Genomic DNA, 14,062 nt, shown 5'->3' with positions numbered 1-14,062 from the left:
GCCGCCCCCTCCCCCCCTGCCGCCCCCTCCTCCCTGCCCCGGAAGTGCTCGGGCTCCGCAGGGAAGCGGGCGCGAGGCGCCGGGCCCGCCCCGGAAGCAGCGCGGCGGCGGGCGGGGAAGCAGCGCGCTTGTTCGGCCCGCGCGAGGTGTCTCGGCCCGGCGCTCCCCGGAGGTCCACAGCGCTCCTCACCGCTCCTCCCGGCTGCTCCTCCTCGCCGCTCCTCCCTGCCGCTCCCCGCCATGTCGCGGCGGCGGCACAGCGATGACAGCGATGGTGAGCCCCGCGTCCCCCCACGGAGGTGGCCCGGCAGGGAGGGCGGGTTGGGCGGGAGGGATGGAGGAGCGGCAGGGCTTCTGCGGCGTCGGTAACGCTGTGCTCGGTGTGTTGTCGGAGCAGGGCAGCCCCACAAGAGGCGGAGGACGTCCGAGCCATCGGAGATCGAGGAGAGGCTGGAGTCGCTCATCTGCAGGGTGGGAGAGAAGGTAGGCGGCCCGGCGGCTCGGGAGAGTTAAAGCCTTGTTTCCCTCCGCCCTCTCCCCTTCCCGTGCGTGGTGCGGGGGCGCCTCGTCTGTAGTAGCGATCCTCAAAGAAAATACTTGATTTATGAAATGGATGGGAAGTTGCCGTTTTTTGCTGATCCACGTGCTGTGGCAGGCAGGTGCTTGAATGGGAGCGCGGCGGTTCCCGGGCGGCGATAAACGGCCAGAGAATTGTTACCATTGTATCTAAAGAGGGTGTTGCTGATTCTAGGCTGCGGAGGATGTGAAAAAATTAACTGGTCTGCCTGCGGCACGAGTTTCGAGTCCCGACAATGGGGCTGATGGAGGAGGGGGTGGCAGAACAAAAGATGACGATGCTTCGAAAAACAAGGTGTTTTGCTTGGTGCTGTGTCGTTAATCAATGCTCGGCCGCGCTGCCAGGATGCTCCTGAGGTGGTGTCACATCTTGCATCCCTGGGGAGCGCTGAGGTTCCTAGCGGCGAGCTTGGCGGTCGAGTGCAGCTTTTCTGAAGAGTAGCTGCTCCACTAAGGCAAGCGAGAGCAGATGTTCCCTGCTGAGGGAACCGGAGTTGTTGCCCTGAAAAATGAGGGGACGTGGAAGGATGCTCTTGTCCAGCTCCATTGTCTTATATGTGGGAGTCGGACTAGTTCATTTTGCCTGGTTGATGATGAAACCTTTTTTTTTTTTTTATTTTCATTTTAGAGTAATTCATCTTTGGAGAGCAACTTGGAGGGCCTAGCTGGTGTTTTAGAAGCTGATCTGCCAAATTACAAAAGCAAGATACTGAGAATACTCTGTACTGTGTACGTATTGAGGAGGTTTGGGAATGTGGGATGTGCTTTCTTTGTGCGTAAGTTCAGCCTTTAAGGTAGTTTAAAGGCCATTAATACCTTTAATTCCTGATTGCTGTCATAGCATAGAGTTTGTCTTGCTACAAATGGAAGAAGTAGAGGAGTAAGCTCATTACATACTGGATGTCATTCAAGGAAAATACCTCTTTACATTGCTTTGACTTGAAATGTGTATAAAGGCTCAAAGCAGGTAGAAGAAACGTCAGAAGTGATCTGCAGTAGCTGTGGGAGCACAGCAATGCTGGGCAAAATCCTGTTTCCCCATGAAATGCTTAAGACCATCGAAGTTACCGGTTGCTAACAGCTACGTGTGTTATCTGTGATGTGTTCTCACAGCCTACTCTTCTACAGTGATATGCTCATGTCTTTGTAAGCTAGAGGAGAGGAACTGGGAACGTGAGGAGCAGAAACCAGGCTCACTGTTCTTCCTCTCCCTCACCAAGTGTGGAGCAGAGGTGCCATGTCAGGGTCACTGAGTGGTGTTGAGGGACGGGTTGTGCAGGGTCTGTTGCAGGAGGTAAGACAAATACAAAGGAAGGGTGTGGTGCAGTTTTTTTTACTAAAAGTTAAGTAGTGTGCTTCCTTCCCCCATAGCAGAAAGACACTCCTGAAAGTAGTTATGTGCATACAAAAATGGCAGAGGAAAATTAATTTTTTACAGTAGGACCTGGCCTTCCTTATGCTGTGTAGTAACGTTACTTTTAAATTGTGAACTTAAAAAAACTTCTTGTATCCTTGCAATAAATTTTGTCAATTATATTGTCTGTCCAATCTTCTGGTATACTCAGCAATTAGATGTAAATGAAAAGTCAAAATTATAGTTTTCCTGGAAGGTGGTAACTGGTCTGTGGTTGAAACAAAAAAATATTATCTGTAGGTATTAACTGTGGGATAAAACTGTAAGATCACGTTTTCTCATTTCCTCATGAGGCAAGTTTAACTTACAACAAGCAGATTCTAAGATGCTATGCAGTCGCCAATTGGCACATGATGAATAAACAACTAACACGGTATTTCTTTTCTGTGTCAGCGCACGTCTGCTACCAGAAAAGCTTACTGTTTACACGACATTGGTGGGGCTACTGAATGCCAGGAACTACAATTTTGGCGGGGAATTTGTAGAAGCCATGATTCGTCAGCTCAAGGAATGTTTGAAAGTCAACATGTATAATGAAGCTGTGCATTTAGTAAGTGGAGTTTTGTTTCTCTATTTGTTTCACATCCAAGAGGAAATATGTGTTATGTGAGAAGTATTTTCTTCAGGGGTGGGGAGTCATGTTACATTTGCAAAATACTTGCATTAAACAGAGATGCTTGTTGCTGTTTGTTCTTCAAATGTAAAAGATAAAAAAAAGCCTAAGTGCTTTCCTTATATTCAGAGGTACATGATGATCTTGTGGCTATCATGGAAAAAAAATTGAAAAGAGAATGAACACTGTAGTTCTTAAAAGCTATTTTTAATGGCTGGTTTCATTCTGATGAGGGGTGAAGATCAAACAGTCAGTTTGAAGTGCTGCCTGTCTTTGAAACCATTTGTTCCATTCTTGCTGCTTCTAGGTTCTGTCTGCTGAAAGGTATTAGAACTTCAGCAGTGTCTGATTTAGAAGCTCTCTGCCAAGTTCCCCACCTTCTTCTGAAACCCACTGGTGAAAATTAAGATTCTAGTCAAGACTGATGTTCAGTCGACTGTAGAACACTTTTGCTAATAAAATCTAATTGCTAGGATTTCTGTTATTTTAGTAATCTGATACTGTAGATAATAGATACAAAGATTTTCTTCTGTAGTATTAGTTTGTGTGTTTCCCTCCATTCCTTAATTAGGAATATTATCCTTAGGATGTTATTGCAGTGGGAAGGATTAAGGGCATTGTAACAAGCAGTGTTTTAGGCAGCACATTTGATGCTTGTCATTGAAGGTGAGTATGTACAGTGGGCAGTGTTTCAGCCTTTGTGGTACTGAATGAGTATTATACTTTTATTTGTGGTTTGTTTTAACCGTTTCGGTTTATTTGTTCTTGTGCAGCCAGTTTGAAAAGTATTAATAGACAACATTGTTTTCCTCTTCCTTAGGTACGTTTTCTGTCCGATCTCGTGAATTGTCATGTAATAGCTGCACCATCAATGGTAGCTATGTTTGAGAACTTTGTGAGTGTGACACAGGAGGAGGACGTACCCCAAGTAAGCAAAAGATCTGTAGGCTCCCTGGGCCTGTTTTAGCTTGTCTGTACTGTTTGTTCTGTCCTTATGCTTAGAACAGGGAGGTTTTAGGGAGAGCAGCCTAAATAGATAAACAGTTGCCTGAGCATTAGTGTAAGGAGCCTGTGGCAGTTGGGAAATTATGTATGTAGTAATACTTTTATAGTGAAGTGGCTGAATTGAATTTATTTTACCTTACTCTGGCAATTACAGAGTGCCTAGCTTTTCTGCTATACTGACAATATCCGGGAGAACTTTGAAAGTGATGCCATTTATCCCATTTTTTAAGTCTGCTTAACAGAGTTCAAGTGAAAAATTACGCTTTTCTCATGCCTTCCCTATCCAATCTGCTACTGCTGGTCATTACATTCCCCCGAACAACTTGCTGATGTTTTAAATTAAAATATGTGTATATACAAAATCTGCTGGAGCTTACTTGTATACTCAGGTTTTGGTATATTACCTTCCTGTAGGTGCGATGTGACTGGTATATGTTTGCATTTCTGTCATCTTTGCCTTGGGTTGGAAAGGAGTTATATGAGAAAAAGGATGCTGAAATGGATCGTCTCTTGTCTCAGACAGAAAGCTATCTGAAGTAAGTTGCAACTGGTTAGAAACACTCTCTTTAGTATCTATTTTAGTGTGAAGTAATAGTGTTGATTATTGCTCACTTTAAAGCTTTAGGTATGAACCATTTTGTGGGGGGGAACAAAGCTCTAAAAATGCAGTAGGTGGAGAGATTTTTGAGTTTGAAGAGTTGTATGGTCTTGTCTAGTTCTAGGCTATGTTTAAGGTATTGTTCTGCTCATGCTGGAGCAGCTGGAGGTGTAAGTGTGCTGTGAACATGATAGATTATTGCATTACTGCACTGCATTGTCACTGCTTTCTGTCTAGGTGTGCTTCAAGTTAATGTTGTCAAGAAATTATAATAGAGATATTTTAAGTAATCACAAACCTGGTTTTTATCTACTGTAGACTTCGTCAGCTGAAGAGAATGAATAGTCATACACTCACAACAAAAACAAAACTGCTGCCCTAAATTAGTCTATTAAAGGTCATGTTTTCTCTCCTATTTAAACAGACGCCGCCAGAAGATTCATGTGCCAATGCTGCAAGTGTGGACTGCTGACAAACCACATCCACAAGAAGAGGTGATTGGACTTTACACTACATTCCTTCAGAAAGTTGGGGAAAATAGTTTTTTAATAAGGTGTTCTTTCATCATGAAATTAGAAGGCATCTCTTAGAGTGTGAATGCTTTGATTTGTCTGCTGTTTGCCATTGATTTCAATAAGTTCTGTGTGGCAAATTCTTTTCCAAGTATTGGGCTGAAATTAGAGGTTGAGTTAAGTAGCTTAGGGTGGGATTTGCCTTTTTGAATGTTCTTGAGGTTTTCTCTTTCCCCTGACTTTCAGGACAAATTTTGAAAAGTGGGATCTAAATTGATTTTCTGGGATATTTTGCAACTTGGTCCTTTTAGATTGTATTCACTGTTCTAATTAAGTCACAGTCTTAAAAATTATCTTGTTAAACATGGTTTGGAGGGATGGCCTTTTCGATTATGATCAGTTTGTGTACATGAGCTTTTTGGCTGTCCAGTATCTAAATTTTGTTATTTAGTTCAGTAGAGAAGAGATTAGCTGACTGTGTTTGATACCCACAGTACTTGCAGACATGACTGTTCATGTCAGATGAAAGCTGTTACTGGTTTTGTTCATATTTTGTAGTGTCATAATTTTAGTAAATGCAAAGCCTTTCTGTTTTAATACGTTTCTTGCAAACGTTATTACTCCAAACTTGCATTCTTTAAGGCCACAGGCCTCCAGACTTCTTGGAATAATTAAACAAAGCAAGACTATTGCCAGTGGCACAGGTGTCAATGCCATCTCTGTGAGCATGCTGGGATATTATGACTCTTTTAATACCACCAAAGAGTAGTGACTATTCACTGCTGTAGTTTCACTGGGACTCCTGAGGTGCCTGTCAGTGTTTAAAAAATTGCCAGAAGTTAAATTTTACTGACACAAAACTGTATAGATTTAGGAACAGTTCTAGCATTTAGAGTGTTTTAATTATTTGTTGGTTTACTGAATCAGCAGTTTAAGAAACTCTGGGGTGTTTTTTTTTTTTAATGTAGTATGGAATGTATTTCAGATAGTTCAGGAAACTGCCCTTTTGGTTCAGAGATTCAGCAGATCTAATGTTTCTCACCTTTTCCTTCAGTATTTAGACTGCCTTTGGTCTCAGATTCAGAAATTGAAAAAAGACCGTTGGCAAGAACGGCACATCCTGAGGCCCTACTTGGCTTTTGACAGCGTTCTCTGTGAGGCACTGCAACACAATCTGCCTCCCTTCACACCCCCACCTCACACTGAGGATTCTGTATACCCGATGCCAAGGGTTATTTTTAGGATGTTTGACTACACAGATGATCCTGAGGTACGTGATTACTGTTGGGGATGGTAAGTGGATTTCACAGTCCTGGGGCAATACTGGGTAAAATGTGATGTTCTCTCTCCCAGATTGGTGAATGGTTGGAAGGCCAGCAGCAGTTTTGTTCTGGCATTTCTGCAGAAATGGACTAAGTGACCAAGTTACAGTAAAAAGCAAATTTGAGAGGAGCAGAATTTAGCAAGTCAAATTCTGTGCTGCTGTCATTCAGAGGACAGTGTTGACTGAATTTTCTAATAATTCTAGTAAAACTACATTCAGAGAGTTAGACTTTGCTTCCAGAAAGTTGGTGGCTCAAGTCTTTTTCTAGACTAGGTATTTGTTGCAGTGTTTATCATCTGTTAAAATTTGTTGGTGCATATTGTGGAATAGGAATGCAGGAAAATGATATATACTGCTTTCCCCAAATACTTTTATACTTCCCTTTGCATGAGTCTGCTGCATTTTACCTTTGGTTACTGGCCTCTGGTTTTTGCAGTGAAGAAGACCTTTTCACTCTATGGCTTTATTTTAGTCTAGCTCCGATGTGGGTTTTTTCCCAGGCTGCATGGTGGTAGCCTGCCCAGTGACTCCACAAAGCAAAGGAAGAAGCAGATGCTCTGTGAACTTAGAATCATGTTCTCTGATTTTGTTCTTACCTCCTCTTGTAATGACTCCTAGTATTGGTTTTGATTTAAATATGAGTGACTCTGAGGTTTGTGTGGAAATGTGTCATACCAGCTTTTCAATCCTGAAGCACTTAGGGCAGTTGAGACTACGCTTTTCTACCTGTAATTGTATCTAAGAAACCTTGCTGTGGGACCACTGCATTAGCAGCAATCTTCATGAGTCTTCATTGTTTCTTACCAGGGTCCTGTCATGCCTGGCAGCCACTCCGTTGAGAGATTTGTAATAGAGGAGAACCTCCACTGCATCATCAAATCCCACTGGAAAGAGAGAAAGACTTGGTAGGAGGAGTTTAGTACTGGGGGGCCGTAGCACTTTTTAAATGCTACCATGGCTTTGGTGCCAGCAGGAATATGTCCTGCACTGGTTAGGCAAGAGCTCCAGATCAGACTCCTGAAGCTGATGGTGAAAGTTTATTTACTACATTTATCCGTGCTGAAACTGTTGCCTGGAATACTGTGTGTCCGTAACATCCAGATAACAGAGAGTCTGTGTAATCTGGACAGCAGTGGTTTGTTGGGAAGGGAATCCCTTGATAATATGGAATGTGCTGCGAAAAGTATGCAGACATGCCTTATTCCTCGTGGGACCTCTGTGGAAAATGTGGTTGTGCTGTGCTTCCTGGAATGATGATTAGTTGGGGCAGTGAGCATGGAGCTGGTTCATCTGCAGCTGACTGAGCATTGGTGTTTATGGACACCTCCTTGTTGTGCTTCCTGTGGGAATTACATGCCAGAGATAATTGAGTTCACTCTGGGGAGTCACTGCAGGGCTGCATTTCATCAGTTTCAATTCAGCTGTGCCAGGAGGCAGTCAGGGCTCTTTTCTTCATTTCTGCCCAAAAACTATCTGATATGGGTAATTGATAACTGAGATGGTTTGCCACAGCTGTCACATTTCTATAAGCAAACCCTGTATAATATGTGTGAAATGGTGTTTATAATGTTTTTGGTGATGGCACGTGATAAAGTTTTGTGGTTGCAGCTGTTTGATCCAGAAGAAACTATAAATTCAGTGTTGTTGCCATTACTGGGATAGTCTTCATTAATTCAGAGGAAAGTAAAAGATGAGGAGAGATACAAGATGTACCAGAGAGGTGGTAGTTTGCTTGCACAAATGATAGGTGATAATAACCTGATTAAAAGATTTGAAACATGAGAGTTTCTTATAGAAGCCATTAACTGTGCTTTCAGGTAATTCTGAACATTTAATTGTTTGGGGTATTTTTTTTCTCCCTTTTTCATGTACTCATGCCACAGTTACAGATCACCTAGACTCTTTGCTAATCCATTGGGGGTAGCAGGATAGCGTTCAAGGGATGTTACTGCTGCACAGAGACTACATTGTGACAGGTCGTAGTTTAGGCAGTGCTGGGCAGTCCTTGTGCTGTTTCTTTTCTTAAGTGCTCTGCAGGTTGAGTAACAGATTTTTGAAGGATTATTGATTTGTTTGGTACTGTTTTTATGGAAACTCTTGCCCAGAATTAAGCATTTACTGTAATTCTCTTGCTTGATTTTTCTATCACATTTGCTGTGTTATGTTTGAATTAAACGTGTCTGTGGTTTTGCAGTGCTGCACAGCTGTTGAGCTATCCAGGAAATAACAAGATCCCTTTGAACTACCATATAGTTGAGGTATGGATTTCATAGGTCACCTCTTTGGAGCTCTGTTATTTCATGAGTAATATCTCCCTGTTAGTTCCATTATAGGCTCCTTAAATTACAGTTTAATTTGGGAATCAACCAGAATTTTGTCAAATTCAACCAGCAGCTTTTAAATGAGCAGGTTATGTACAGTCGAGTGATAGTCTTGCGTTTTTGTTGTCATTTTAAATTGGTGCATTCAATTTTAAACTGAAATGCAAGAGGAAATGTACACAAACTGAAATTCAAGAAACTACATTGAAACGTAAGAAAAATCTGTTTTTAATAAAAAGGTGATTAAGCACCGGAAGAGTTGCCAAAGTTCAAAACTTAGCAAGACACAGCCCTAAGCAACCTGCTCTAGGTGACCCTGGGCATCTGTATAAAACTTCATAGATTTTCATAAAAAAATTCAGAGGATATTAAAATAACAGATTACAGTAGCAGCAACTTGTTCCATAAAGGCTTTATAAAGAAATAACTATTAGTGAATTTCAGAGCTAATTATGACAAGAAATAATTCTGTGTTCTGTCTAGAATATTGATCTTAAAGTGGGATTGAGACTTCCTTTTGGCACCAAAATGCCAAATATTCTGATTGCTCTGAAGTTGCATGAGTTTTCATCACCTTGTTCTTTTTTTACTCCGAATTCAGAACAGTATTAAATTTATTTATTACATTAAACAGTATTAAAATTAGGAAATTTTTTTTGCCTTAATATTGAAGTATATTCAGTGATTTTGCCTCCACTATACTGAGATGCTGTAAAAAAGTGATGAATAAACAAAAAGTATACAAATTCTATCACTAACACTGTAAAAATTCCATTTTTTTCCTAGCGAAATTTTGCTAAGTTTCAGAATGCAACTGATTGTCCAGTTGTTGTTTCTTATCTTGAAAAATGGAGCCATTTTCTGCCTGACAGAGTTCTCCCTACCTTTTGGGCATATCTCTGAACAAAATGTCTAAATTATGCTGACACACAAAGGTTCCCCTGCATTTTATAATCTCTTCATGCTTTCAAGTCCTTCCTTAGAAAACAAGTTCTAGCCAATGTGTTTTCATGTAATGTTTTTGGAATCTATAAATGGATGTTGATTTCTTGTACAAGTAAGACTTTTCTAGAAGAAAAAGGGCTTCTTTAAGCTTTATTCTGAAATTTAAAGAGGAAACTGATCAACCATAATGAATCAAAGTTTCCCGAGTCCTTTGATGTAATTTAAATTTAGTCGAGAGTGGAATACAAAATAAACAGAAACTCAGAGGTGGATGTTGTACAGTGATGACTTTTTTTCCTAGCACTCAGAGGTTAACATGCTGTTATTATAGGCAAACTTTAAATAAAAACACAAATGCTGACTGCAGGATTATTTTCATGTTTCTCAAAAGGGTTTTTCCAAGGTATAATGGGCATATATATTTGTTGTATGAAATGCTGGTTGTAATTCCCTGTTTAAAGTTGTGTCTTTATTTATATATGGTTTTGTGTAGGAGAAAAGAGGGCACAGTGGAAAATATATAAATGCAATTTTAATGCAGTTATTTTCGTACTACAGGCTTGGGCTTCAATATTTACTATTCAACAAGATTATTTCTGCATTTCTCAGATCATATGGTATCACTGCAGTAGGTCATATTATAACTATGCCCATTTCTACAGTTGCATGCTATGTTAGACATAATAGATGTGAAATGCTGGTGTTGTGTTAGCATGAAATGGTAAGAGCAGTTAGAGTGGACTGTATTAGTACAGTGTTGTGTTACAGCTACCTCTTACTGGTTCTCTCTCTTTTTCCTGTAACATGCATTTGATAGAAAAATATAGGTCTTTTGGGGTAGGTAATTGCTTAAGATAGATGGCCACTATTGTGAAACTGAGAGTTGTGCAGGCCACATTGCACTGTGCTCTTACTCTGTGATTTTCTCTCCTATAGGTAATATTTGCAGAGTTGTTTCAGCTGCCATCTCCACCACATATTGAAGTAATGTACACAACACTCCTCATTGAGCTGTGCAAACTTCAGCCTGGCTCTTTACCGCAAGTTGTATCCTTTCTGTGCTCCTGAGGGGAGCATTTATGAAATGCAATCTTCCTTTTGTTTGTTCTGTAGCTGATGGGACAGTAGTAAATACTATTAATACATTACGGTATCTGCAGGAAACTTTGCATGTAACACTTGGATTGCTTGTTGCATGATGTGAATTCTATCCTGTGGAAGGAGCCAGCAGTCTTGGTGCAATAATGGAAGAACAAGAATGGAATAATGGTTAGAGGGTGGAACTCAAAATATTCTTCACTTTTTCCAGTGTGGGTTTACTCGATTTACCTGGTTTTGGAGTAGGCTCAGGGAGCTTCCAGTGCAAAAATTTTATGAAAAAGTTAAGTTCTATTAGAAACCTGAAAGGAAAAATATCAGACTCACCTACTTTTTTTTGTAAACCTTAATAAGAGACTTTAAGCTTGCACAAGCCACAGAAATGCTCTACATGCGTTTGGACACAATGAATACAACATGTGTGGACAGGTAAATATGTTTTGGACATAATGGAAAACATTCCTCGAGATCCAGTGTAGAAAGCAAAGAGGCTGTGGAAAGAGTAGTCAGAAAGCTTTGTTAGAGCTACCTGATGTTATTAAAAATGTTTTGTGAGCTCTGGCTTTGAGTGATCTAGAGAAGATGGAGGATTTACTGCTTGCCTCTCCTCCTAGAGGAGGAGAATGGTGATTTTACCCTTGCAGTGAAGTCTGCATTGAGTAGGAGAGTGGTTAGTGACTCATTAAAAATGTGAAAGCTGCATATTTACAGTAAGTTTACATTTTAATTGATAGCTGAATACCTAATGTCTTCATGTGAAATGCATGACAGGCTATTTGTCCATAAAACCTTCTTCCTGACTCTCCAAACTGAGTCTTCTATATCAGAGCATAAATGCCTGTTTATTATTAATGCTGTAATAGCTTCAATAGTTGGCTTGTCTTGGAAAAGTAGAATGCATTTATAATAGAAGCTCAACTGAAAGTTATCCTGCACTTCTGACATTTAACTTTTTCTTTTAATGAAGATTTATTAACTGGTTTTCTCACCACTTGAGCAACTTTCAGTTCCGTTGGAGCTGGGAAGACTGGTGAGTTTCTCTCCTTTGCGTTTAAAACCTTAACGTTTCAAATGGATCCAAAAAATGTCAGAATATGGGTGGCCCTGTTGATGGCTTTCCTCTGTCTTATCAGAGACCTTTTGTAATCTGTCCACTAGCACTCAGTGGTAGATTATCTTGATAATCTCTTTAATCACTGTATTGTCCCTGGTGAACTTTGTGGTAAATCTCAAGACAGTTTAAGCATTCCTTAAGAAGAGGAAGCAGAAATGTGATTTCTTTAATTTGTCATGCACTTTCTGTCAGTTGCTGGCAAACTTTCCAAAATGTTTTGCCCATACCTTTCCTTTACTTTTAATGGTGCTGATTCATTGTATCCTGTATTCATTCTGGTGTTTTGCTCTCTGCCCTACCCTAAACCTTTTATTATAACTTTTTAGCCTTGAGACCTTGCAGTCTTTTTCCCACCTGTCAAATCTTAGTACCTGAAGTTCCATCAGAGTTTGCCCTGCCATCTGTTTTTACTGTGCCACATTTTGATCCTGCGTCTTTAGCAGGAGCTCCCTGGAGTCCGTTAATGTCTGAGCACAGGTTTCCCGAGATTTCCATTCCAGGCACCCATGTAGCAAGGGAGACCCCCTTGAGGCCAAGTCCTACATGGAGTGGTTTTAACAGCCTGTGACCATACCTGATTTCTGTAGGTGATCTGTCTGAGAATCCTCGTGGAGAGAAGTTCAGCCCTTCTGATAGAGTTCTGTGGCTTTACTTAAGTTTCTTGCACTCTTTTCTTGTGAAGTTAAGTGCTTGGTGGCTATCTTGGCATACATCCATGTTGACTCACCAGTTTTCAAAGAGATTATTTTAGGTTGCCTGGATGTTCCTAGATGGCAGTGCTTCTGTGGAGCTCTCTCACATGGTGCTGTTTTTCACAAATCTAGCAAGTAACTGTATTTCAGGCTTTTCTTTACCTGCAGTACATCCAGCCAGAAGAGCTGAGGAGGAAACAGACTATGAAATCACTCAAGGTTCCTTCCCTAAGGAAAGGGAAAGCCAGCTAACCATAGCCACAAATTATTTTTAATCTTGTGGGGGAAGGGAAGTTACTTGAAAAATTATCACATGATGAGATGAGATTCCAAGAATGCTAATTGCCAATAAGGAAGTAGTGGTTAACTTACCCCAGTGGCTTAAAAGTGCCTGCATTCCAAGGGTTTAGAACCCCCATTGTCTTCAGACTGATTGCTTTGTACTATCACACCAAGCCAAAAAGAGACTGATGAGACTAAATGTTTTTGCTAAAAGCCATTGCATTCTGTCCTTTGATAGGTCAGATTGTCTTACTCAGGACCTTGAAAAACCTAAACCCAAATTTGTGAGAGAGGTTTTGGAAAAGTGTATGCGGTAAGTAAGATCTTTCCATAGTTGCATTCAAGGCAAAGTTTCATCTGAATATTGTCAGAGTCCTTTTAACTTGGCTCTTGTCTTGGGTACATCTCTTCTTACAATTAATTTTCAGTTAAAAGATGAGTCTGTTGTTTGTATGATTTTTAATCTGGCTTACCTGCTGTAGGACACTGCTTTAAAGAGGGAGAAATAGGTAATGCAGCTGGTAGTGAGCCATCCATGTGTACCCATAGTTGTATAAAGACATGCTTCACCATAGGCATATAAAGAAATAGAATTTATTTTCTTGGAAAGTATTCAGTATTCACAGAAACACAGGTAACTGACCATTAATTGTACTAAAAATTGAGAATCTAGTCTTGATTCTTCTAATTGCCCCTAATGTTCATTTGCTTTAAACTAACGAGCAGCTGTCTAAACAAACAAAATCTCCAAACCCAACAAGACTACATAATCAGTAGTTCTGATAATTAATTTAGACTTAAGATTGTTGAGATTAGGGTGGTATAGGAGAGACAAAGAGCAAAATCTTGAAAAAACCTATGTTATTCAGCATCCGACATGAGAACAGTTGAGGTTTGGGTGAATGCCATATCAGAAGTGTGAAAGTGTTGTGCTGCACAATAAATGTATTTTTTTCTGTGGCACTCTTCCATTTCACTGAAAACTCTGTTAGCAAATTAAGCGTTTGTGGAAGCGAAATGAAGCTGGAAAGTAAAATGAAGATGTCTAGTTTAATATTTTTCCCGCTTTGAATTCTGACATCTTACTAGTTTTCTGCAGCACATCTCAGTTTTTTTACATAAAACTTCTTACCAGGCAGCCTTTTCACAAGGCAAATTAATTGAGGATGAAACTCTAGCATCAGAGTTAAAATAGAAAGCATCTACTCGTTAGTTTGGTTTACTTAGATCTTACTAGCCAGCAGAAGCTACCATTCTGTTGTATATCCTGAATCTTGTTCTATGGTCATTAAATACAGAAAAAACATTTTAAACCAGTCATTAGCTGTGGTGTTACTCACTTTTTAATTCTACTGCTGTGGAACTTGCTATTTCCAGACTCTCCTACCATCAGCGAATAATAGACATTGTTCCTGCAAGTTTTTCTGTCCTCAGTCCTGCTAATCCGGTGTGCATTTACAAATATGGAGATGAGAGCAATAGTAAGTATTAAAATTTCTAGTGGTCAAATTGAGTAAGTATTTCAGAGCAAAGGGAGCAAAATACTACATTGACTGTAATACGAGCTG

The 14,062-nt window shown here is 40.3% G+C and overlaps 1 protein-coding gene across 1 annotated transcript in view; it reads left to right on the top strand.

Annotated features, from left to right (window-relative positions):
• The first annotated feature begins 98 nt into the window (after positions 1 to 98).
• Positions 99 to 14,062, top strand: part of NCBP1 (nuclear cap binding protein subunit 1) — a 29,273-nt gene continuing 15,309 nt past the window's right edge. The window contains exons 1-15 of the mRNA XM_058826889.1: positions 99 to 274; positions 398 to 483; positions 1,205 to 1,305; positions 2,384 to 2,540; positions 3,424 to 3,531; positions 4,023 to 4,144; positions 4,631 to 4,700; positions 5,773 to 5,988; positions 6,850 to 6,947; positions 8,237 to 8,300; positions 10,245 to 10,355; positions 10,771 to 10,835; positions 11,374 to 11,436; positions 12,733 to 12,807; positions 13,872 to 13,975. Coding sequence (XP_058682872.1) covers positions 241 to 274; positions 398 to 483; positions 1,205 to 1,305; positions 2,384 to 2,540; positions 3,424 to 3,531; positions 4,023 to 4,144; positions 4,631 to 4,700; positions 5,773 to 5,988; positions 6,850 to 6,947; positions 8,237 to 8,300; positions 10,245 to 10,355; positions 10,771 to 10,835; positions 11,374 to 11,436; positions 12,733 to 12,807; positions 13,872 to 13,975 — 1,474 coding nt within the window. The 5' untranslated portion in view covers positions 99 to 240. The remainder of the gene's footprint in view (positions 275 to 397; positions 484 to 1,204; positions 1,306 to 2,383; positions 2,541 to 3,423; positions 3,532 to 4,022; positions 4,145 to 4,630; positions 4,701 to 5,772; positions 5,989 to 6,849; positions 6,948 to 8,236; positions 8,301 to 10,244; positions 10,356 to 10,770; positions 10,836 to 11,373; positions 11,437 to 12,732; positions 12,808 to 13,871; positions 13,976 to 14,062) is intronic.

Source organism: Poecile atricapillus, chromosome Z (assembly GCF_030490865.1).
Source record: "Poecile atricapillus isolate bPoeAtr1 chromosome Z, bPoeAtr1.hap1, whole genome shotgun sequence".
Classification (NCBI taxonomy): Eukaryota; Metazoa; Chordata; class Aves; order Passeriformes; family Paridae; genus Poecile; species Poecile atricapillus.
This window is presented reverse-complemented; position numbering and strand designations above follow the sequence as displayed.